Here is a 26,778-nt window from a genome sequence, read left to right on the forward strand (position 1 = left end):
TGGCACAGGACGCCGCTGCTGAAGTCTCCCTTGTGATAACCAAGAACGCCCTTGATTAACTCACAGCTTCTCGAACCAAACACAAACCCTTCATTATTTATTCTTTAATTATCTGAACGACAAAAGATCTTTTGCTGCTGAGAAACCAGATTCAGTGACGCAAACCTCAGAGCTGTTTGTAACATCTGCTCTGACAAGACGGCAACAATGCTTCTCATTCGGAGTCAAATTTGTCAGAACTGTGAATAAAGAGGTGCATGAGTTAAGAACTCGGAAGATTATGAGGAAAATACAAGTAGAAATACAATCAGTAAGAAGAAAATATGCCCGGCGCTCTGCCTCTCTGTGACAGTGCGAACCAGTGATGGATGCTGTAAACACAGTTCAAGCAGTTTCAAGGTTCGGCCTCTTGTTAATTCAGCGTAGATCGATAGTTGGTGAAAAAGAGTCTTTTTTAATGACATGTTCAGATGACCTTCAACAACATCAGGGTCTGACTCATGTGATGACAAGGTTTAACAGGACAGGTAATAATGTGCTGACCGCTGTTGTGCTACCTGACCCTCGGCCAACGCGCACTCTGTGCCTGAAAGACCCTGGTGACGCTCACAGAGTTCATTTCCATAACAGATCATAGAAAACAAGCTAGGTGGCAACATTTCCTCACTGACAAATCCACAGGGGCCTTATTTTATCTTATTTATTGTGCATAGCATGTCTATAAGCCCTCACTCATGCAGACCTAGAATCAGCCAGCAACCCTGAAAATGGATGTTGGTGAATGGTTGCTGGCTGTCACCGGGTCAAAGTGCTCACAAAGAGGGCGCTGATGCAAAAGCCTCCTTCTGGCTGCTTTGTTAGCTAGCAGATTGTTGCCTTTTTGCAAACACTTGTGCACAGAGGTTTTATTACCCGATGACTCGCTCCCTTTTAGTCTCCTCCTTCTGATTTATTGTCCTGAAACATGGTTGAATCTCTGGAAACATTTGTGTGTGGTGTATGTAACAATAAAGTAACCTGAACATGACTGTGCAGAAATAATGGAAAGATGCCATGGGACGCACACAAATACGAAGCACGACTCACAACATACCAGTGCAAGCAGTGTTTACTGCACTGAGCCTGGTACTTTCTCTGTCTTTGTGTCAGAAAGTGCATTATAGCAAAGTTTATTTCACTGTGATCAAAGTCACAAACACAGAATGAGTTAAAAATGTCACACTATGTTCACGACCAGAGACGGGCAGTACTGTAATCCGATTACTTTTTTCAAGTAACGAGTAAAGTAAATAAACTAATAAACAAATAATTACCGTTTATTGCAAAAACGGTAATTAGATTACTGTTACTTTCCCGTAGGAACGCTGCGTTACTGCGTTACTAAAACCGTGATTTTTTTTGCGAGAATGTCTCATGACAGTGACATAAGCGACTGCGACGTTCGTGACAACAGCCGTGTGCAGATCAACAATGGATAATATATCGAGTGCGGGAGAGAGTATGAGCGTGCAGCGTTTAAAGCGTGGAAGTACTGACCTTACTTTGAGTTTGATTCCATAAAAAGTGACAAAAACATTAGCGTCCGTTGTGTGTGGGAAGAAAACTTCTTTTTACAGCGAAAAAAACCCTAAACTTCTGAGCAAGCACCGAGTGCGCTACCACGTAATGGGAAATTCACAGAGAAACTCGTGGATTCTTCCACTGACGGCTGTGGCACACCTGCACCAGGGTAAACCTCCGCCTACCCCACTCCTGCATTACAGGTGAAAATAGAGCAACAGGACCGCTAGTCTTTGATTTTATTTATTTTCTGCTGTGTTTTACTTGCATCTATTTGAAAGACTGAGTGTAAGCACAAAAAAATATTTTATTTTATGTGCTGGAATGTGCAGAAAATAGGTTTAAATGTTAAACAAATTTCTTCCAGTCAGAGAATGTTGCATATAATTTAATTTTTGCTTGATGCATAAAGTTAAAAGGTTAAAACTAATAAAACAAGTTTTAAAAAGAGACTTTTCCATTTGATTACATTTTGTATGATGGGTTATGCAGAAAAAGTAGAATTGGGCTGAAAGATCTATCGCTTTATCACCTCTTCAGGTTGTAAATCGTGTTTTTAAAAAGTAACTAAGTAATTAATTACTTTTGAAAATAAGCAATCAGTAAAGTAATGGGATTGCATTTTTGTTACTGATTACTTTTTTCAAGTAACTTGACCAACACTGTTCACGACTTTAATCTAAAGATGTTCAGAGGTAGCCTGGTGCAAATAAACAAAAAGCACAAATGCTATCATGCAGACACATAGGGTAAGGGTGAAGTTTAAGTTTAGTTGCTTCTATCACAAAAAAACTGAAAATATGCAATAACTCAGTCATAGATCAGGAACACTCAGGGCACATATGACTTTTATCTAGAGTTACAGTGAAGTAGAGCTGTAAACTTTACAGTTTGCAGTGAATTTTATCACAAGACAAGAACATCAGCATTAGAGGATCAGCTTCTGCGATATCTGCACGTGGAGATATCGATAAAAGTTCTGGACCACACCTTTAAATTTTCAGGTGTTCTCAGATGTCCCTTAGAAACATTTGTGAGAATATGCTTCATTGTTCTAAAGAGAGTGGTGCTGCAATAGGTTTTCTTATTTCCACCTTATTTCCACGACTGCCCTATTATTGCAAAGTGCAAGTGTTTAGCAACCATAGCAACTCAGCCACAAACTGGGAGACCACAAGGAGTTACAGTAGGGTTGCCAACTGTCCCGTTTTAGTTGGGACATCACGCATGATGAAAAAAATTGTTTCGTCCCTTATTCTACCTTAAATATTGACCGTTACCTGCAGTTTCACGTGCAGTGCATATTTACACTATGCCCAGCTGGTTGTGCATTGTGCTTCTGGCATGCCAGAGTCTCCCTTATCCCTAACCCTTTCACTGAGTGCTGAGAAGATCAGCTGAGCTCCAAACCTCCAGCGGGATTACCATCATCATGGAAACCGTACACCAGGAGCTTCACGGATGATCAGCCCCTGTAGGTGTGACGTGTAGGCGACCCAGCACACTGGACCATGTAGTGTATGCTTTAGGTAACTAAAAATTCACTGTTGTACAAATTTACTAAATTCTGTTTCCTGTCGTCTATTTTTAACTACTTCAACTACTGTGAGCTTCATGTGTGCATGAAAGTTGATATGAAATTAAATTGGAATTGAATTTATAATGGAAGATAAACTGAAGGAAAGTCAAATCCACACCTCCAACCTCCACACAAGTTCAGGTTCATTAAGTAAATTAAGTCTCATTTTTACTGCGTGCACAAGAGGCCGACGTGCGTGGTGTGCCTCTGTTCCTCTGCAACTTCACGACCAGCGTGCAAAGGAGGAAATGATGGTGCTGAAGGGGCTAATCGGGCTAAACGGGTTCAGATGGAGGGGTAGATTTAACTCCGAAACATAATCCACTGAAGGAGATTGCTAGAGTTATTCTAAAAACATACTTACACCGTATTTCTATAACACCAGACGGCTATCTCTGGAGATCCAACTTGAGCGGCTCTTACCCTGGGAGGGGTGACGGGCAGTAGTAATAGACAGCTAAGCATTTCTGTTGGTTTTCTCATTATTAGACCAGAGCACAACACTCTTTGTGCCGTTATTGAAAATCAAAGCATCACATTTGTTCTTTCCATTGATGTTTAAAAAGTGGCGGTATCACCAACTGGATAGCTTCGAGTTATGAAGCTTTGAGTTTAGCGTTTTCATCATTGCCCATGTCGTGGGTTGAAAAACACCCCCTGAAGCACACCTGCATAAAGTGTCTGACATTAATAATGATCATAATTTAAAAAATGAACATCATGCTTAATTCAATATGACCCGAAACTGTGGACTAAGCCCAAAAGCTCTATGAAAAAGTGTTTACTTTGGACGTAATGGACGACCTTTCCCTCCATAGACTTCTATAAAGCGAGCAGTGTTTAAATAACTAGAGGTGACGCCCCCTGCTGGCTCCTCTTTGGGTTCACCTTTCAGAACACCTCCATCCATCTTTAACACAATCCACGTTTAAAACAAATAACCGACAGGTAAAGGTGCGAAAGCGCTAGAAGTGGGCACTGACATTTAAATTCACGGGATGAAGAAAGGAGAAAAAAAAAACCTTGCTCCACAGAGCAAAGTCCTCGCCAGCGTGCATTTCCCATCTCCCCCTCCTCTCTCCTCCTGCGGTCCGCAAACAAGAAGTGTGTGTTTCCCTTTAAGGAGCCCCCACCGTTTGCTTAACAGAGGGAGGAAGAGCAGGCCTGCGGAACAGCGGCTGAGGAGGGGAAAAAAATCCAACGGAGGACGGTTTCAAGTCCCCCCCAGTAGAAACTGTGCCTGATTTGTGGCCAATGTTGGAGATGTAAAAAAAAAGAGAGAGAGAGAGAGAGAGAGAGAGAGAGAGGGAGGGAGAGGAGAGAGAAGGAGGAGGGAGGAGGAGGGGGAGGAGAAGGGGGGAGTAAAAACACTAAAGGGGTAGCTATGGAGATGGAGCGTTTTGCTGGCTGCTTTCTTTGACAGGTGTTGAGTGGGGCAAAAGTCTTAAAACAGAAGCAGCATGTACGCCAAAGGTAAAGGAGCCGTCGTCCCTTCCGACAGCCAGGCGCGAGAAAAGTAAGTGACCGAGCCGCCGTGTGTGTGTGTGTGTGTGTGTGTGTGAGCGCGCGGAGGAGCGAGCGGCACAACTTTGTAAAGTAGCGAGGGTAATTCACAGGAGCCGCTCTACTCTTTCCTCCCTCCTCCCCGTGACCCCCTCGGAGGTGCGCGATAAACTTTTTCCTTTGCTTGTGGCTCCAGTTTGCGTGTTTGTGTCTGAAACACGGCTGCCGTGCGCACACTTCTGTCACTCGTGGGGAGCGACACTGTTGCCGTTTCCTTTCCGTCCTGATACTTTGTTGCGGCTCTCGGCATCAGAACTTCCACGCGCGTGGAGAGGAGCCTGCTCCTGCTCCTCTGGAGGGGGCAGGAGCAAGGGGCGGGATGGGCTGCCTGCTCTGCGGGGTCCCGAGGCGTGAAGCCGGGTCCACGCAGGGAAAGTTCAGTGAGCGGGGCCAAAGTTTTGCAGTCACGGGGAACAGAGCCTGAATGTTGAACTGCTGCTTCTTGCAGGACGCCGAGGAACGTTAGGCTGAAGTCTGCGCTGTTATTGTGTGAACACATAATATTGGACAAATGATTAGAATTTTGTTTATTGCTTATTTCTGCTGTGCCTTATTATTTGTCCACATCGTCCTCCTTGCCTGTGCATCCTTCCAGGATTTGAGCTCACTACACAAAGCCAGTGTAACTTTTAAATGCCCCTGTCTCTGGTGGATGGGAGGCTGCCGCCCTCTCTCCTTTATGTCCCTGCTAAGCTGGAGCATGTCTTTCAAAGAGTTGGACCCTCTTTGCATCACAGCACTTTAGATCAGAGCTATGTTTTATCATCATTAGCTATTTTTAAGCACTAAACAGTCTGAGGTTAGAAGAGTGTAGGGATCCCTGCTGGGATGCAATTGTAATCTAAAAACACTGTCAGGTCCTGGGAGGCTGTGCTGTTCCGCTGCACCTCATGCATCTGTAATAGAAGCCAAATTTCTTTAGAGACTCTCTTGTATTTTTTGATGCATTGCCGTGTCATATTCAATTGATTAAGCCTCCTAGAGATGTGGCTCGCTTATGTGCTTAGTGGAAGCTTCCTCGAATACGACTTTGTGCATGCCTTGTGCCACAAGCCTTTGATTTCACTCTGAATTCCCATCAGTTTATTGGAAAATTGAGCAGTTCTGTGTGTGTGTGTGTGTGTGTGTGTGTGTGTGTGTGTGTGTGTGTGTGTGTGTGTGTGTGTGTGCTGAGGAGTGAATCCTAAATGAAAACAGTCCCATGTGGTTTTCATGAACAGCAGGCAGGGTGACCTTTGAACCAGCATATGATGCTTTAATATTGCACATGAACCGCCAGCAGACGCCGAGGCTGCGTTTACACCTGTTTGTGTGGCTCAGCTTCATTAGTTTATTTACAATACGCTGAAAGCCATCTATCATTTGAGTTCTGTGTTCCCGTTGCTTGTTCGGGGACTGTGGATTATGCTCCGTGTGTTATTGGGAGTGAAATCAGTGCAGAGGCAGCATGTATTTCAAATGATAGTGTAGGAGGAGATTAATAATTGAACTCATAAGAAATACAAGTCTTTGGAGAGCTGGAAATGATGAATGCTGCTGCGTTAAGGCTGCTTGTGAATAACCGCATTTCTGAGTTTGTTTTTCTGCATTTATTCCCACCTTTTCTTTACGTCTCTGTGTATATTCGCGTCCTTTCGGCATGTCACAGGCTTACAGGTGTTGTCCACACATCACAGATGACGCCTGCCCTCTCTGCTCACCTGTCTTGTCACCCTAACCTGCCCTGCAGGGCCAACACATGTTTCCTTGTAAGTGTAGAGCTCGCAACAGCTGCCTCAATGCATCACTGAATTGCCTCATATTCATATTTACATATTCATACGACTCTTTACATATTCAGATATTAAACAGAGGGCATCCCGGATGGGCTCGTATCTTATTAAAGCAGGCGTGCAGTGTGGCGTCACAGCTCCAGCTCTTGCGTAGAAGATTATGGTGTGATGTGCTCAGTTAGGTAATCTATAAAGGAATAATATGACTTTACGCTCTTGGTTTTGTACAACAGCTCTAATCATAATAAAGTGTGAACGTTTCCCCACTTTTATTTTTGTGTCCTTTTGATTTTAAAGGAGCTGCACGGCTCTTAGATTTGACACACAAATCTGCAGAGGAACATCAGATCACATATTTAAGGCCAGAGAAAAATGTAATTAGTTCAAAGCATGTTTTCCTTGTGTAGCTGAGAGCAATTGGACGATTCATGACTGTGGGCAGGCCACGCAAGTTACACCAGGGGAAGAAGTTATAGAGGGACTATTTACTCATAAGTTTATATTGTGTTTTATTAAACTGCTTCCTTGTCTTGTGCCTAAAACGTTTCACGTATGTGCACGTGCATAATTTAAAATCGACAGCATGTTTTCTTCCTGTGGGGTGTCACAAATGTGGTGATGGCCAGCTGCTGGAGCTTTTCAGGGATTAACCTCACACTGGAAATAATGGAACCAAAACAATCACAAATTTTTTACACCGCTCTGTTTAGGGAGCCTAAAAAGGGCCTGTAACTGGGAGCACGCTTCAATACCGAGGTGGCAGCCTAACTTAGAAAGCAGTGCTTCATTTACCGAAGGACTTGTGAGGTTTTGTTCTTGATGAAGTGTTTAATAAAGCTGCTCTGTATTTACAGTACTGAACGCTGCAGGTATGTACAGTAGCTCTCAGGGTCACTACACAAAATGTTCCAGCATGCACTCTTAGTTTTGCTGTTAATTGTGTTGTGACATATGTACAGTGTGCTTTTTATTTCCGTCACAGCCTTGAAGCCAAGGCTCGAATCCAGCCCGTTTGCTCAGAAATGCAACATGAAACAGTCACACGAGCGTTTCTCACTTTTGTGGATTCCGCTGCACGACCAAGGCCTCACCATACAGCTGTCTTGAGATCACAGGTAGCAGGAAATGAGGGGGGGAGAGTGTTTTCTTTGCAGATCCTTGAGAAACGTTGTTGTGATGAGGCGTCTTGTAAAGCGAAAACAAGCTACTAATACTAATAAAGGTGGAGGAGGAACCGGTGCCCTCACAGCCAGAGAAATTAATTATTCTCTGCACTTTTCAGTGTTTTATTTAATTTAATTTGGACGGGAGTGACACAGAAGCTTCCGTATTAATGTCTCCTATGTAACTGGAACCTCTTTGAATTGTGCGCTGATGGAGCCAGCACATTAATTAAAGGCGCCATTCACAAAAATGTTTCACAGATCGACGCCACACCTTATTTTTATTGATTTTCTTCTTTTGTAAACTCGTGTTTGGTTTCTAAAAGAACTTGCTCCTCGCGTTTGTTTTCTAATCCTCGGTTTGTCCGTGTGGTTTCGAGTGCTGTTGGATTTATGCGGGGAAAGAGCTTCAAGAGTAAAGTTAATCAGTTTGTTTTGAACATGGGTTTCTTTACATCCTCTGCTCCTCCCCCGACTCCTCCCATGTATTTACATGCACTTTAATGGGGATCTTCAGGTCTGAATGCATGGTTTTGATTCTACACAGATGGCTCTGCCATCTGCATTTTAGCCTTTTGAAGGAAGCATAAAGAGCTGTGCGCTAACACAAGCAGAAACACTGCTCTAAAAGTAAAGAAGCCCTCGATTTACCCTCAGCACCCTTTGGCTGACTGTGCTTTCATTCAGATATGTCAACAGTCAATTAATGCCGCCTTTCGTCAGCTGCTTCTGGTGCATCCGCACAAATTTGCTAGTTTTCTCACTTGAAATAAAGAAGAGAGTATAAATATTGAAGCTACGTGCCTGAAGTTGTTAATCAGTTTGGCAACAGAGCACACAGATGAGAAGTGCGCGCCTTTTATTAGCACACGGGAAAAAGCCTCGATCGAGCAAACGAGGCTCTGTGTGTTCCTAAACATACGTCGGTTACAAAACAAAAGCTCCTTTTTGAAGTTGCATCATGTTATCGTCCTCATTACCTGCTGAGGATGGTAGTCAATCGCTCTCGTCTGCCTCTTTCACCTAAAAACGGCTTTTGTGGGTTAAAAATCCAGTTTTACTATTAAACTCTGAGAAAAGTTCCACGTGATTCTGTCAGCAGGTAACATCACAGAGCCGAGAGGGAGAGCGGAGGCTTCATGTGTGCTTGTGTTTGTCTAACAATGTGTGGATTAACCCATGGCTAAAGCCACTGCTGTTTACATGCTCGGTGACGCTGATTTGTTTTGACAAAGGAAATGCCATAACTGAGCCCAAAAAATATACACAGCCGCTGCGCAGCGGGAATAAGCTTTAGTGAAACAGCTTCACTCTATCATGGATGTCTCAAACGGGCATCCACCCTCTCATTCACCTTTAAGTGATACATCACTGCATCCACACCGGGCACAGCCGTACTGTGTTTATATGCTGGGTGTAAATGTTTCATATTTATCCCGTCGCGCTTTAAAATCAGTATTTATTGTTTCTAAAAGGCATGTATGTGAAAGCAGATGCAGTTAGAGGCCCTGCCTCATCCTCCATCGCTTCCTTCCTTGGCCTGCCGCCGCTCTCGCTGCTGAATTATTGAAACAAAGACATGAGAGTTAATTTGCTAACTGTCTGTGTTTTAGCTCGCTAAACTCAGCCGAGATGCCCTTGTCTCCTGAGGCGAGCTGGGACAGCCTGGGGCTAAATGTCAGGTGTGTGTTTCCCGGGGACGTGACAGTGGGAGAGATCTCCTTGATGTGTGGACATGGAGCGAAGTCTTAGTTTGCTTGCGTGACGTTGGCGACGAGAAAGGAGGGAAGATCAGAAGCGATGTTGTAGAGGGTTTTCATTCTTCTCCTTTGGAGCTGCTTATGGTTTAAAAATTGTTATGAATCATTTTGCGTCTTAAGATAAAGAAGATGAGGACGAGACAGATGCTCTGCCAGTTGGCTTTGTGGCTCTTTTAATACAGCCTGACACACTTTACGTGACGGGCCTTGATATTTAGTCGGCAGTCAAAGCACAGGTCAGATGTTCTTCCTCCCACTCAGACTGATCTCCCATGTCTCATCGACTAATTTGCATCAGCAATTTGTTTTTTCTGTTAAATTTCCTTTGTGAACCTCTTCAGAGGGCGCATAAGCTGAGGAGAGGGCTGTTTGTGCTCGTGCTTTGTCTCGTAAGCATCTCACCTTTTATTCCTGACTGACACGTGTAACCGGAGCAGGGGTCACGGGGAAGCGTTCTCACCGGTGCTGTCCGTAGAGCAAAGAGCCGAGGCCCTGACCTTCAGTTTCCCTCTGCCACAGCTAACCCCCCTCACGCCTACTTTATCTACCTGTTCTTCCTCAAGCTCTGCTCCACCGGCTTGCAAAAATGTCTCCTCCTCAGCCGGGTTACACTTACTGGTTCTGACAGGGTAACAAAAGGTGTCCCCTGAAGCCTGGATTGAATGAGTGTTTTTAAATAATGCATTGCAGCCAGGGCAGGTGCCCATCGCTGGGGCACGGAGCCCCTCAGATCACACCAGACTCTGCCATGAAAATTTCATCGGCGCAGTGCTCATGGGAATCTGTTCGATCCTGTACAGCGTAGGTGCAGCATATAGGACCTGGCGCCTGCTGCTGGGTGTTCGCACTGCAAAGGCAGGGTTGATTTTGAACGTTACAACATGTGGCAGTCCCGTCTTCTTGTTTTGAGGAAGACCTATTTTTGTTTTCTTGCTCTGCTGCTGACGTAAAATGGAGCAGCTTCTTAGGAGGTTGTGAAAGGGTCTATTTTGACCTATGATCTTTTGCTGTGTCCCAACTCTAAACAAACAGTGAGCGAAAATAAAACTAAAGAGCAATGAAGGCACAATTTCAAGTTTAAAAACAGAAAATACAAACGTGCCAGAACATCGGTAGGATACAGGAGTCGAACCCTTTTCTTTTGTATGAAAGTCCTGTTGTTTATGCACTTTTAAACTTTTAGGTGGGAGCAGTATTAGCTGTCCCACAGAAACATCACTGAGAATGTAGTTTAATGTCGTGTGAACGTCATTTTTAGGAGACAGGGTGATAGGTTTGTAGTAGAGCTGGGCGATATATCGAGTTTTTAAAACATATCGATATATTTTTATACGAGATATAAGATGTGACAATATCCTTTATATCGATATAGTCTATGTTACGTTATAATTATAGTTGTGGAGCCGCAAGTTTGCCTCTCTTTCGTCCACTTTTGTCTCTACGCAACGTTACTCCGCCTCGCCTTCACTGAAGACAACTCCCCCTCCTACCCCATCGCTTCACGTGCAGGCAGCGACAAGACGGACACGGCAAATCTCCGTTAACGAGTTACTGCGCATCGCCCCATGCGTGGGGCTGGACGGCGTCAACGTGCTAACGAGCTAAACATGCTAACGAGCTAACCGCGCTAACGAGCTAACAGCGCTAACCCTAAAATCCTTTCATTCTCTCAAAAGTTGATAGCGCGCCTTATGTATGAATTCTGGTTGTGCTTGATGGCCGCGAACCGATTTTATGTGGTACACGGCGCTCAGCAATCTGTCAAAAAATGTTTTAGTACGACTTTGGTAAGCTACGGAGCTGCACCGCTTGATAGATTGTCGGCGCATTACGGCTACCGAGGAGCTTCGCGGAGTGATACGTACTGTGCATCAACGTAATATTACCGTATTGTGTGTGTATAAGGACCATAAATGGCACCTGTAAGAGACGTGGTTATGAAGTGGATTTCAAACTCCAGGCTGTCAGTCACGCAGTAAAACTTGGGAACAGAGCAGCTGTGAAATCTGTCTGTCTTTGTTATTACGCTCAGCGTCTTTTAGTTTACATTTTGACTGCACAATTGTGAGCTCTTTGTTTAGCACAAAAACAACCTTGTTTTCTTTTATTTATGGAGCATTATTATTTAATGAATGCTCATAATTTAATTTTGAGTAATTTTTCATGTACATCTGTGCTGTATGTTAATAAAAGTGCCTGTGTGACATCTGGGACACAGCTTTGACTAAGAACTCTCTTTTTGTTCTTACTTTATGGCTTAAAAAAAAATCGAGATATATATCTTATATCGCCATCCAGCTAAAAAATATCGAGATATGAATTTTGGGTCATATCGCCCAGCCCTAGTTTGTAGCTTGAACCCATCCGCTGGAACGTTGAAGACAATATAATTACACTGCAAAGCAAGACACAAGTAGGCAAGCTTCTTCATGTTTCTCGTGCACGGGTGAGAACCGGACAGGCACCGTTCCTTCGCTTGACCCCAGTTGCTCTCGTCCGTTCTCCCGTACCACTGTTCTTTTATTGAGGTTACATGAATATGCATAAGTTCATTAACATATGACGTCTACATACACACAAAGAGTACCTTGCCTGTGTGTGTGTGTGTGTGTGTGTGTGTGTGTGTGTGTGTGTGTGTGTGTGTGTGTGTGTGTGTGTGGACTGCTGATCAAAGGGTCAAACATCCTTGGTCAGGAAGAGGGTAGCCTCCCCCTCACCCTATATGGTTCATCCTAGATAACACGGTGAGGAAGTCCTGCAGTTCATCTAAACAAAGAGCACTTAGACTAGAACAGACGCAACTACGTTAATCCTACCATAAAACAATAAGACACGGTATGACCTCTCATGCTCCCAAAGTGCTGTCTAATACACACAAAGTTTGCAGACTATCAAGGATCAAAACCTCTACCAATCTACAACTAATTACAAAACTCTAAGCATATATAAGTAAATATTTCTAAGCATAAATGACAATCAACAATACAAATCTAACACAGGGTCGCTTGTTGAACCTTGCTAAACTGCAAGTACAGTTTCATTGCGATTCATTATTTAGCATACCTTCTCTCACTCTAACCAGTCACGGTAGATGGCCCCGCCTCCCTGAGCCTGGTTCTGCCGGAGGTTTCTTCCTGTTAAAAGGGAGTTTTTCCTTCCCACTGTCACCAAAGTGCTTGCTCATAGGGGATCATATAATTGTTGGGTTTTTCTCTGTATGTATTATTGTAGGGTCTACCTTACAATATAAAGCACCTTGAGGCGACTGCTGTTGTGATTTGGCACTGTATAAATCAAATTAAATTGAATTGAATTCAAATGGCATCCTCTAAATGTGCAGCTGCCAAAATGCAGATGTGAGAAAAAGGACAGGCGACATGAGTTGGCTTTGGTTAGCTGCTTCCACGTGAGTCCTTTCCCACACGACTGAGACTTTGACTGGAGGAGCGCGTCGGCCACTGCTGGTTTAAATGCTCAAATAATTAACAACATAACTCTTTCGAGCTTTACATACGTTATTGACGCCCGTGCCAAAGGAGTCATTTTGGTGTTTGATGCTCCAACTAAAGTGATCAGTGTTTCTGTAGCAGCTCGTTTTCACATTATTGCATATTTTCGTGATTAGCTCCACGTGCCAAAGCTGCAGTCGTTACTCTTGGCTAAAAACAAGAAGCTTTCAAAGCTTTCTGTGTTTAAAAAATTGATTGCTGTGATTATTACCGTGCAATAAAGTGAACCGGAAGGCTGTATATGAAGAGAGGACGAGCAGGCTCTGATTCCTGAGATCCTTCAGTGTGGGCAGCAAAATGATGGAGGTTTGCAGCAAGGCCTGTTGTGCTCTGTGATTGGCTGCAAACTGGACACTGTTGAAGCTGTGGTGGAGAGGAGGCCACTGAACAAACTGTGATCCATCACAGATAACCCCGCCACCCTCCGAAACACAACAGGCAGGGGAGCTCCTTCTCCACACACTGATTCAGCTCCACTGCCCAAACATGCTTTACCCTTTATATTACAATATATCTGTGTGATAGAGAGGGAGCGTCCAGATATTATTATTATTATTATTGGATGAAAATAGTATTTCTCTTTCTCATTAGAAGTTTACATTTTTTGCTAAAAAGCACAAAAATTTCACATGAAACTAAAATAAGTACCATAGTAGTGCCGTTTCCTTCGTATCCTGTTCTAATGAAACACGGCTTAAGGTAAAGTCATAATCTGGGTCATGTTAGAGCCAACAATCCTCTGAATTGTTAAAAAATAAAAATGATTTTGCTGCACATTTTCGCAGATGACTCTTAGTTACAGGCGATGGGCATTTTCCTGAACACCGAGCTGATCACTTGCACTTCAGCAGAACAGTCGCTGCATCTGATATCAATATTAAACATTAACAACAAACAATTTGCTCCTACATGTGACTCTTTACAAACAAACACACACCGTGTTTTCGTATCTTTGTGGGGACATCTAATTGACATAATGCTAATTCACATAGCCGCTTACCCTGACCCTGACTATCAAAAATTAATGCCTAACCCTAAGCCTAACCATAACCTAATTGTAACCCTGATGCTAAAACCACATTTGAGTCTCAAAAATGCCTTCAAACTCATGGGGACTGGGATTTTGGTCCCTATAAGGGCTGTTGGTCCCCACAAGCATAGCAAACTTCTGATTCTTGGTCCCTACAAAGATATGTAAACACAGCCACACACACATACACACGACATATATGTTTTCCTTAAACTGTGTGTTTACATTAGGCGCTGATGTGGGCATAAATAGGATGGTTTCAGATGTTAGAAATACCGCAGGTGATGGCATCGCGTGTCTGGCTGAAACTAGTCTGGACCAGCTGCAACACTTTAGCAGATAGTTCTCAAGACGCTGCAGTGACATCTTTAAAGACATAAAGAGTCAGCTTGTTCAACTCTGTTCTGGCTCATTATTGATTCATTCAGTATCACCCAGCAACAACCCAAACATCATAACTCTCTGTCTGGTCTGGGCTTGATGCATGTGATCAGCATAAAATCTATCGCCCCCACCGTACACAAAAGCGCAGCACCTCCCCGCACAGTGCTGTAGAAGCAGGGAGAGCTGAATATAGATGACTGCATGGTGTGGCGTCTGTCCGCGCTTCTTCATCGTAGTAAAAATATTTAGTAGTGCAGTTTGCTTTTGTCCTGAAATGGTGAACCTGAGGGAAGCATGTGCGTCCATGCAGATTTATGCAGATGAATTTGTTGTCTAACCGGGAGTGGGTGCCAGTATTTGAGTTCTTTGTGATAATAATGTTGGTAAATACTGTTTACCTGAGTTTTGCGAGTCTGGCCAAGTGGCAGTAGGATGAGTGTTAATAAGGGAAGAGAAAGAAAGTAATTGGCTGGTCTCTAAAAACTGATGCTATTTATGATATAAAGTACATTTATGTTTGTAATAAGTCCTTTGCAGCCACTGAGAAATATGTTTGTTTCCTTCTCTGCTGTAACTAGTTGAGAAGATCAATACCACTTTCAAATCTGTGCATCGAAGCGGGGCTAAGACGCTTTTCTTTACTTTCTGTCAGTTTAATTCTGTTACCACAGCACATTCTCATATTAATCACAGACAGAGTTTCATTTAAGGTTGTGCAAGTGATCCCTGTGAGCTAAAAGCTCAGGTTACCGTGAGCTTTTTTTACTCTCGCCTCTGTGTGATGTCAGTGAAAGTGGATATCTTTAATGTGGTCATCTCAGGCATGCACAGCAGCACCACGGGAAGCCAATCAGGAGTCGGCTTAAAGGGTGAGCAGGAAAACCGGCTTGTTTCACACGGAGGATGAACCGAGCGGCTGCGTCGGCGCTCCGTATCAGATAAATATTTTTTTGAACTATGAATCGTGATAATTCACTTGACTGAAATCTAAGAGCTGGAAATGTTCATAATGGGTTTAAAGTTACTACGAATAACTATCCTGTATAAAGACAGGAAGCAGGCGCAGGTAGATCACCTGGCTCTGTCCACAGAATGCAACATTTGCCTGTCAGTACCTCTAAAACTCAAATAAAAATCACATGGTTTTAATCTAATGTTCCACAAGCTAACGTAAAAAGAGGACATGGTGGTTTGTAGTAGGATAATGTGTCGTACAGACTCAGGACACAAGCTGTGAGAGTGCGAGGATGGCCGAGGAAGGGAGACCTGTGCCGGTGCCGATTTTCAAGAGCAGATCTGTAGTAACTACAGTGGAATAAAGCTGAGGAGCCATACCATGAAGATATGGAAATGGGTTGTGGTCTGTAATGAGAGTAGGGAACAGGTGGAGAAGAGCCTGGAGAGGTGGAGGTATGCTCTGGAGAGAAGAGGAATAAAAAGTAGCAGAAACAAGGCATGGTACATGTGTGCAGCAGGGAGGATGCTAGCAGAGGTAGTGAACCTGGGGTTAGCTATCCAAAGCACAAGGGAGGTGAAGAGGAGAGTGCGGGGAGGGTGGAGCAGGTGGAGACGAGTATCAGGGGTGATTTGTGAAAGAAGGACAGCAGCAAGACCGAAATCAAAGGTTTCTAGGATGGTGGCCAGACACGGCAAAGTCAGAGAGGCGAGGCGGAGGCGCTTTGGACGTGTGTGGAGGAGAAAAGGTGGATTCTGAGGGTGGATGTAGTGAAGGAGGACAGGCAGAGCATTAGTGTGACAGAGGAGGATGCTGGGATGGGAGGAGGTGGAGGCAGATGATCCGCTGTGGTGACCCCTAAAGGGAGCAGCCAAGAGAGGAAGGAGAAGAAGAATGTGTCGTACAGTTTCTTGGCGGGAAGCGATGACTTTATGAAGTCCCACCATCTTGTTGCTAGGCAACCGGACTTTTACTGGTTCTCGGATCGACACATCACACGAGTCGAATTCATTTTCTACAGCAAAAGTTAAAAAATGTGTGTTTTTATTGGTGACTGGTGGGAAACTGTGCAGTCAAAATGTGCACGACTTGTTTAAAGTCATGAACCAGCATTTTTAAAAAAAAGATTAATAGTAGAATCGAACGTTATTCTTTTTTTCCTGTGCATGAATAAATAGTTTAACTCAGTAGTTTGATCCTTTGTGATCAGGCCTCATAGATAGCAGGCTCTGGGTTGGGAGCAGCCGGCTGACTGGGGTCTTTATCCCTGTGCTGATGCTCTGGTTGCCTCCATCAGTACAAAGACATGCAGACTGTGTTAATTGGTAAATGTCACATGCAGGTGTGAGTGTGAGCTTGAACAGCTTGTCTGTCTTTTCGTACACGATTGACTGGCAGGTGTAGCCCACCTCTTTACCCGGTGATTGGCTCCTGCTCACTGAAACCCTCTAAAGGACATGTGAGTAAAGCTTTGGTGATGAATACAGGCTGAGCTGCAAAGTGTAAATATGAGGACATAAAGTCTATTGTTTAGTGTGAGAAGAATACACTATATTTTTGATATCAGCAGAAGTGTAATATTAAAGGCTTGTTTGCAGAGCCTCCTCAGCCATTTCCAGCAGCTGTGTTTCTACTCTTTTAGCTGGATGATCCTAAAAGATTTTCTTTTAATGGACCGAGCTTAGACAGCAATATTTGATTTAAGATTTGTCTCACAGGTGATTGAAAAGCTGCTAATAATTATCAGCTGTGCTTCCGTCTTAAACTAATTGCTGTTTATATTAATGAATCATTTTTGTCTCTTAAAGAGTGATTTGTGTTATCATTTCTAACACGTAGAATCCACAAGGGTGTGTTCGCGTCTGGGAGTCCTGTCTGAGGATATTCTTCATCCATGTTTTTCTCTGTGCCTCAGCAGCAGTCATCCTGAAACCTGCGCATCAAACATTCATCACCCCGTCGCTGTGTATATGATATCTGTACTGTAAAATCACGTTTATCCGAGCGCCATCTCAGATGATTTTCCGCCAGTTGTGCACAAACGTTTGACTTTTCCTTCACTTTTGAAATCCTCCTGAATGAACGCTCACTGTGATCCTCAGCGCTCACTCCTCCTCTCGTCTCTGCTCTTGTTTTTCAGGTTAGCTTTATATGTGTACGAGTATTTGCTGCATGTTGGTGCCCAGAAATCAGCACAGACCTTCCTGTCAGAGGTAAGAAGCTCTTTTAGTTTGACTTCCTGTTCAGCGAGGATGAGTGTGATTCCCCCTCTATTGTATGACTAGGAATGGAATTCACATTATGAGCTGTTATGTGTTCGAGCAGGCAGCTGAGGTCCCGACTTTAAGAAAGTGTAAAAACATGAACATGTTAGTGAGCCTAGTCCTGTGTGTGTGTGTGTGTCTGTTTTATAGTTGCTGAATAACAGCAGTACTTTGTAGTAGGGCTGCACGATTTTGCATAAAATGAGAATCACGATTTTTTGGCTTAGAATTGAGATCACGATTCTCTCACGATTTTCTTTTCCAGTATAAATATTTATTGCACTTATTAACTGCACATCAACTTCGTAACAGTTGAGACTGAACATAAAAACAATAAATAAACATAAAAACAACAAATGTCTCACGTTTTGTTGTTGCCGCAAAATGTTGTACTGCTTGAAATTCCGTCTCCATGTGTATAGAGCAGGTAGTGCAACAATAGAAAAATAGTAGCGGGACGGCACTGTGTAGCGTTTGTCTAGGGTGTTGATCATTTTCCTAAATCCCTCGTTTTGCACAGTGTTGATGGGAGCCATATCTTTGGTCAGGTGATAAGTGATAGCCTCCGTAATTTCTTTGTGCCTGCGGGAGTTCGACGTGCATAGGGAAGCGCTGTAAAAGGTTCCCGTTATTGATGTTTGGGTGGTTGACCGGGACGGATTTTCTCCTGTCACTTTCTCGTCATCCCTGACGTGCTCTCCGTTGTTTTTTCCCTGCTAATTTTAGCATCACACGGCACAGCTTCTGTATCACGTGGTATAAGGCTCCGCCCTTGTCATTTGTTGAGCAGGAAGAGTGAGCGCTTGTTTTCATGCAGATTACGTCCCGGATCAAAATGCGGTACAATCGTCTTTTTTTTTTTTTTTTTTTTTTAAATCGTTGTCATTTGGAAATGAGATCGCACATAAGTATGAATCGAGATCGCGATTTTCTAACGATTAATCGTGCAGCCCTACTTTGTAGTGTTTGTTAATGTGGGACAATGTAAACATGCTGTCAGTTGGGCTTCTTAATGTGATTAGCATCCCTTCATTATTAGTTTCAGTTTAATCAGCTGTTAAATTGGAGCAGTTTGACATGTTGTAAGCTGGTGCTGTTGCTCCTGTCCTATTCTGACATTTAACAAGTTAAACCAATCGTACCTTTAGTATTGGAAACAATTGCAAACTTAACCATTTGTTTCAGGTCTGCTAGACTTATTAGCCTTATATTATGCCCTTGAAATGTGTTGCATCCTCTTCCTTAATGTACATCCTTCCTGCTAATGGTCCCATGTCCAGGCCTCCTTCAGGAGAACACCTCTGCTGCTCATTGGCTTTATTCATCTCCGCTTAATACAGTCCACAACGCAGAGAGGGCTTTAATGGCAAACAAAGGCGGGCCTGTATCATCCAACTTTAATACCGACGTGATTTATGTGTCGTTTAATCAGATGAAGTCAGGGTGGAGTCGTGTAGAGATGCTGGTGCACATGTGTGCTGCATATCTGTGATACTGACCCTCAGAGCAGGCTTCCTGCACATTAGTCCCAGCCCAAAAGAGAAATTCAATGAAGACATCCACTAACAGAGGTTTATGGTCTCCGAGGAGGCTTAAGCATCCGAAATCAGCCGATTTCCAGCTGACTGGTGACAGCCAACTGAATGCGAGCTGGTCTGTTTTGCGAATGAGCAACAAGCGCAGAGCGGTGCAGGAGAAAAGCCACGTGCACACTCGCAGCCCTGCTAACATGTTGTTGTACGCACTAGAAACGGATTTAAGCACCTGACCAAATCAGATAATTATTTGTACCTGTTTCCAGTTTCTTTTGTTATAAAAGTGTTATAGAGTTAAAAAGTTTTTTTTTATTATTTTGTTTGTATATGCTGTCAACTGTAGTTCTTAGAAAATCAAATGTGACCGACTGCAGGTATCAGTCGGTAATATTAGCTTTGTTTAGGTACTTTACGCTAAACATAGCATGTTTAGCGTATTTATAACACTGAACAGTGAATACAAAAATAAACAAACCGCAAAATCAGTTTTCAAAATAGCAAACATCAGTTTTTTGGAGGAAAAATGTCTGACTTGACCAGGGTGAAAAAATAAGCTGTAAAAGAACCGTCACAGTCAATATAAAATATCAAAATCCCTCATTTAAATCAATAAAAAAGTTTTATCACTCCCAGCTCTGCTGAAAATGATGAGCTTTTCAATGAAAAAACACACACGTACCCACCTCACATCGCCTTTCCTGGAACACGGATGCATCGGTCAGATATAATCGGTCTTTTTTGCCTTTGCTTCCACCAGCGTGCAGGCAGGCAGGCAGCAGGGTGGACGGGGCTGCTGGAGGTCGGCCCGGCTGCCAACAACCAGGAGTCTGAAATATGAAGTAGAGATGGTGGAGCGGCACAGAGAGATTAAGTAGCTGAGCTGCAGCGAGCCTCGCTGATTTCAGAGCCCTTGTGGGTGAATCCTCTCCCAGAGATCGAGTGTTATTGGTGAGCCGCTGGAAAGGGGTGAAGTTCTGGGTCGCGTGCAACCCGAGGCACACAAACACGGATCCGTACACACGTTTAAACGGCCTCAAACAGGAATTAAAACATCTACCCAGACAGGGATTAAAACGGCAGACACGCAGAAGAGTCCACATATCCACGAGGCACGCACGCTAAGACTGCCAAGTCAGTTTGATGCCAGTTGTCTTAAATGTAGCGCCTGCATCGGTGTGCTGCTTAAAGATTTTGAGTATTTCAAGCCCGTCTTCAGGTTTATTTAGTCTCTATATATGCTGAGAGTCAGTCACATGACCTGCGTAACATCAGTCTGTTAGAGTGATGACATCCTGTCATTTAGTCAGGCGTTTCCATCCAGCTTCCTTTACCCACAGAAGTGACGGAGAGAGCCACGGCACGTGCACAATGTTTGCATCATCATTATCAACACAAGTCTAGTGAAGCATAGCCACACTTTTAAATGCTAAAATCAGCTGCTGCTGTCTACCTTCCTAACTTTGAGCCTTAACAGTGTCTAAAATGTCTGAGTTGTTTAAAAACTAAAGTCACACCATGCAGGTGAAACTATTCACAGAGACAAACCTGTGAACCCTGATGCTGGGAAGCTGGCTACATTAATATAGGAGTCTGTGGAGACTCGCTCGCTTTTGGGGTCGGTTTTTGGCACTCCTTTTTTCAGCCTCTGAGGTTTCCACTTAAATCGGACACGTAATGACAGTAACAGTAATAATGATGTATGTGAGCAAACGCAGCAGGTTGGCCTTCCACTTTCTCGTGCCTTAATAAAAATCTAGCCACCTTTAGCCTTCGTTCTATTAGTAGACTAGCTCTAACGGTGAGTCTGTTCTCAGAGCTCAAACTATTATCAGTCAGGAGAGGGACACGTGACTTTCTCTCACTTGCCGTGAATTCTGTGGTCAATCCGCTCTCAGACGAACATCACGCAGAATTTGTGCGAGCGAGCTGGCTCGGTGAAAGACTGTAAGTAGCCAACACAATTGACATTTGCATTCTCTGCCGGGTAACGTTGAGAAAATTTCAGGGCTGCGGTGCATTGTGAAAAATACTCGTGTCTGGCTTTTAAAAGTTCTCATTTTGCCTTGGTGGCATTGTGGGAAGTGCACTGGATTCTCTGAAAGCAAACGAAGCACAAACGAAGAAAATATCTGTGTCAATAATGAAATTTAACAAATGCCAGAAGTAAATAAAACAAAAGAAAAATCAAATATGTTACGACGAAAGAAAAAAAAAAGAGCTAATCTGTTGTGCTGTAGAGTGCGCTGTCAAAGATACACAGCATGCCTGAATTTGGTCCTGTGCTCTGCATTTGTAGCGCGTCTTTAATGCTTCTTGTATGTTGTGCAGTTTTATATTTTATTGTTCCTTCAGAGATAGAAATGTGTGATCTATTGGCCTCTGCATCTCCCAGCCTCGTGCACAGAAAAACACACATGCATGTTTCAGTAGATAAGGGACTTCTATCGTCACAGGTAGACTGAAGGCGCACGCACACCTGCTCATCTAATGAGAGCACCATCACCTGGACTCTCCTGCCTCAATTAGCCTCTGTTCCTCCTTCAGCGAGAAACACACACACACACACACACACACACACACACAGAAAAACAGAGTCACTCAGGTTTATAGTATACACACAATACACTTCTGTCCCCAAGAGGACTTTGCCATTCTATGCTCTCCTGCACAGTGCAGCACTCAGCTCTTTAGCAGCATTAAATCAACAGGCCCACACCAACATACGGCACATCACATCATTATAGGCGGCACTGGGGAAATGTGGAGAATGGAAAACCTGAAGACTTTTATTTTATTTTATATATATATATATATATATATATATATATATACACAGTGGGGCAAAAAAGTATTTAGTCAGCCACCGATTGTGCAAGTTCCCCCACCTAAAATGATGACAGAGGTCAGTAATTTGCACCAGAGGTACACTTCAACTGTGAGAGACAGAATGTGAAAAATAAATCCATGAATCCACATGGTAGGATTTGTAAAGAATTTATTCGTAAATTAGGGTGGAAAATAAGTATTTGGTCAATAACAAAAATACAACTCAATACTTTGTAACATAACCTTTGTTGGCAATAACAGAGGTCAAACGTTTACTATAGGTCTTTACCAGGTTTGCACACACAGTAGCTGGTATTTTGGCCCATTCCTCCATGCAGATCTTCTCGAGAGCAGTGATGTTTTGGGGCTGTCGCCGAGCAACACGGACTTTCAACTCCCGCCACAGATTTTCTATGGGGTTGAGGTCTGGAGACTGGCTAGGCCACTCCAGGACTTTCAAATGCTTCTTACGGAGCCACTCCTTTGTTGCCCGGGCGGTGTGTTTTGGATCATTGTCATGTTGGAAGATCCAGCCTCGTTTCATCTTCAAAGTTCTCACTGATGGAAGGAGGTTCTGGCTCAAAATCTCACGAGACATGGCCCCATTCATTCTGTCCTTAACACGGATCAGTCGTCCTGTCCCCTTGGCAGAAAAACAGCCCCATAGCATGATGTTTCCACCCCCATGCTTCACAGTAGGTATGGTGTTCTTGGGATGCAACTCAGTATTCTTCTTCCTCCAAACACGACGAGTTGAGTTTATACCAAAAAGTTCTACTTTGGTTTCATCTGACCACATGACATTCTCCCAATCCTCTGCTGTATCATCCATGTGCTCTCTGGCAAACTTCAGACGGGCCTGGACATGCACTGGCTTCAGCAGCGGAACACGTCTGGCACTGCGGGATTTGATTCCCTGCCGTTGTAGTGTGTTACTGATGGTGACCTTTGTTACTTTGGTCCCAGCTCTCTGCAGGTCATTCACCAGGTCCCCCCGTGTGGTTCTGGGATCTTTGCTCACCGTTCTCATGATCATTTTGACCCCATGGGATGAGATCTTGCGTGGAGCCCCAGATCGAGGGAGATTATCAGTGGTCTTGTATGGCTTCCATTTTCTGATGATTGCTCCCACAGTTGATTTTTTCACACCAAGCTGCTTGCCTATTGTAGATTCACTCTTGCCAGTCTGGTGCAGGTCTACAATACTTTTCCTGGTGTCCTTCGAAAGCTCTTTGGTCTTGGCCATGGCGGAGTTTGGAGTCTGACTGTTTGAGGCTGTGGACAGGTGTCTTTTATACAGATGATGAGTTCAAACAGGTGCCATTCATACAGGTAACGAGTGGGGGACAGAAAAGCTTCTTACAGAAGACGTTACAGGTCTGTGAGAGCCAGAGATTTTCCTTGTTTGAGGTGACAAAATATTTATTTTCCACCCTGATTTACGAATAAATTCTTTACAAATCCTACCATGTGGATTCATGGATTTTTTTTTCACATTCTGTCTCTCACAGTTGAAGTGTACCTCTGGTGCAAATTACTGACCTCTGTCATCATTTTAGGTGGGGGAACTTGCATAATCGGTGGCTGACTAAATACTTTTTTGCCCCACTATATATATATATATATATATATATATATATATATATATATATATATATATGTATATGTGTGTGTGTGTTAGCGCACAAGACAGAGCACATATAGGAAAGAAATGGAGATCTTCCAGCTGTCATGCTGTCCTCATTGACTGTGGTGAAGGATCTCTCGGGTTGTATATACGAGTCTGTGTGTGTAGAGTCGTGTTAGCAGGAGTGTGTGAAGCAGGCAGTTGGTCTGCTATCTGTCACCGGATCTTATCTCGGTGTCCAGATACAGACAGGAGCTCTGCTGGTTTGTGAGGGCAGCAGAGAGGACCGCCGCTTCAAGACAGTCGCAGTTTCTTATCCACAAACTCGGCACCGCGCTGCTCTGCAGAGCGCCATGCATCTGATCGGCCTACTTTCCTATGCGACTGTCGCTCTGTCAGTCTAAAGTTGGGAGGACAGCTGAGCAAAATGATTACATTATGCATTAAATATGCTGCAGTGTCCAATTTTTCATTTTTCTCCTCTGTCTCCTTCAACCCTCTTTCTCCGTCCTGCTTCTTTCTAACAGATCCGATGGGAGAAGAACATCACGCTTGGAGAACCTCCTGGATTTTTACACTCATGGTGGTGGTATGTATACACTGATCTGTACTTTTCTATTTTTCTTGGCTACATACGCTTTTGTTTTTTCCAGCAGTTCACATGTATACTGTAAAGGTACCCTTAATGGAATAAAAGGAAGTGCAGAGGTGGAGAAGGACGGTAATTGCAGGGAATGCTAAGTGCATCATCTCACACATGTTTAAATGCTGCACTCCTGGCATCCCTCTGACTGACAAGTGAGTTAACGTCCCCTGGTCTGTTATTTAAACTGCTTTTTTATACCTCTCATTGAAGTGTGTGCACTGCTCAATTAGAGTCAAATTCGGAGACAGATCCTCTGTCCTGTGACAGTGTTTATAGTAAGTCCAAACTGAGTAAAAAGCTAGCTGTAGGGAGATGCAGTGTGTATCTGTTATCCTCCGAAATGAGGGTAACAGCACATATTTTCAGACAGTCTGCCCGAGGAGATGTTGATAGTGTTGTAATGGGCTGTACACATGCGAAGGGTGAAAAATTGGGTAAAAAATGAAATTAACAAAGACAGTTGGAAGTTGGAAAGACAGCTCAGTGGCTGTGAGTACCAGATGTTTGGTTTTCAAAATATTCAGCGAGAACGTAAGCACCCTCTGTCCAATGGTAAATGGCCTGCATTTGTATAGCGCTTTTCTAGTCCCCTAAGGACCCCAAAGCGCTTCACACTACATTCAGTCATCCACCCATTCACACACACATTCACACACTGGCGATGGCAAGCTACATTGTAGCCATAGCTGCCCTGGGGCGCACTGACAGAGGCGAGGCTGCCGGACACTGGTGCCACTGGGCCCTCTGACCACCACCAGTCAGGGGTTTTAGAAACGTAGAAATAATTTTTATAATTTCGCATCTGTGATCTTCCGCGGTAGATCCTAAATCAAATAATCACGATGTGCATGAAATGCAGACGTTCAGCTTTAATCCAAGTAGTTTTAACCCTAACGCGTTTTTGTACAATGGCCTCCATTTTTCAGAGGCTCATACGTAATCAGACCGTAGACTGACGAGCAGTCTCATAGCCAGGTGAGTCCTGTTCCCTCTTCTTTTTTTTCATGACAAATTGAGCAGATAAGCGATCTGCTGCTGATTCCAAGTGTTAAGCTTGAATTTGATATCCGTTCTCTGGAACGTCGACTGTGAGGTCCAAAGAAGTGTTGATACACGTGGAGTAAGCTATCACTGAGCCAAAAACACACCTATAAGAGGGACAGCAAAAACTTCAGCAGTGGCCAAATCAAGAGTTACTTTTTATTGGCCAGCTCAGCAGTACCAAAGGCCTGAAACACCACAGAAGACAACCAAATGATGTTAGTGTTCTTTACTTGGTTAAGGACATGTGGAGAGAACGTTCTTAGGAGGCAGGAGTACCACTGTCCACATCTGGGATCAATCAAAGTGCAAACCGCTGGTTACAGCCAAGATAAGACTTGACTTGGCCAGAAAACATCTAAGAGTGTGCCTACTTGTGGAAAAAGATTGTTTGGACAGATGAAACCCAGGTTAACTTTTACCAGCCTGATGGGAAGAGAAACATTCGGAAAAGGAAAGGAAGAGCTCATTACCTGTCAAACACAGTGGAGGCAGTCATGTCTTGGGAATGTATGGCTGCTAATGGAACCGCGTCACTAGTGGTTACTGATGACGTGACTGCTGATAGAGGTAGCAGGATGAATTTTGAAGTATAGTTCTGACTGACTTCCTATCTCACCTGCACCTCTGTTGGATATTGTACAGAAACGTTATGGCTGCAGTGAATTGGTAAAAAGATCCTTGAAATGTGTTTATTCTTTTGGTGTTTTTAGGATGACTCAGGTATGACTATAAGATAAGGAGTGCGGTTTTTGTCACAGCATGCCACGACCTCGCCTGCTGCGTGGCAATATCAGCGGGTTGAACTAAAATAAACAACGCTCTTTTTTTTAAAGAACCCTGGCATGCACTTGACCCTTCACCTCCTTCTGCGTGTCCGTCCCAGCTGTCCTGCTCCCCTCTGGGGAAGTGAGCCTCCCGGTTGGAAAACATCTGCTCTGTCCTCAAGCTTGTTTGGCCTGATGCTTCATTTAATGGAACAAGGCTCTGACGTGGGCCGTGCCTCTTTTCTTTCAGCTCCTTTAAACAAATCTGTCAGATCTCTTAATGCTGGGTAAATAGAAGACACTGGTTTTTTTTTTATCTGGCTGGAAGAACAGGGTCAGTGGAATTACAGCCTGGCACGTACCATGTTTTTCCTCCATGTCTGAATTAAAAGGAATAAGAACACCCAAAAGTAGGATTTCCCCTTTCCGCTTGTCAGCCAGCTAATAGAAAATCCAACTCTAATGCGAAGAGGGAGAGAAAACAGGCAGGACAGAAGAAGCTGGGTAGCTGGAACGGACGCAGACAAAGAATCGAGCAGGCAGAGCATCAAGGAGGTTGAGAGGCTGAATCCTCAGCAAGGCAGCAGGAGGGGCAAAGAGAAGGGATAAGAGGTTTGACAGGGCCCGCTTTGTTTGTCATTCATGCTATCCTGCTCATCCCCAAAGCCCCTGGCTGGCCCTGTGTAATAAACCCGGACATGCAGCTTCGTTCATTCATCCTCCAGGCCCCAGTGTGTGTTGTGATTGTGTAGCCTGTTGACACGGTTCATAATGGCCCTTAAAGAACCTGGCTTCTC

At 43.8% G+C, this 26,778-nt stretch overlaps 1 protein-coding gene across 2 annotated transcripts in view; it reads left to right on the top strand.

The window, feature by feature from the left end:
- The first annotated feature begins 4,501 nt into the window (after nt 1–4,501).
- ssbp4 (single stranded DNA binding protein 4) overlaps nt 4,502–26,778 on the top strand; it is an 89,071-nt gene continuing 66,794 nt past the window's right edge. For both annotated transcript variants that reach the window (XM_026160143.1, XM_026160144.1), the window contains exons 1-3: nt 4,502–4,655; nt 17,416–17,488; nt 24,055–24,116. In XM_026160143.1, coding sequence (XP_026015928.1) covers nt 4,600–4,655; nt 17,416–17,488; nt 24,055–24,116 — 191 coding nt within the window. In that variant the 5' untranslated portion in view covers nt 4,502–4,599. The remainder of the gene's footprint in view (nt 4,656–17,415; nt 17,489–24,054; nt 24,117–26,778) is intronic.

The sequence above is a fragment of the Astatotilapia calliptera genome, chromosome 23 (genome assembly GCF_900246225.1).
Source record: "Astatotilapia calliptera chromosome 23, fAstCal1.2, whole genome shotgun sequence".
NCBI lineage: Eukaryota > Metazoa > Chordata > Actinopteri > Cichliformes > Cichlidae > Astatotilapia > Astatotilapia calliptera.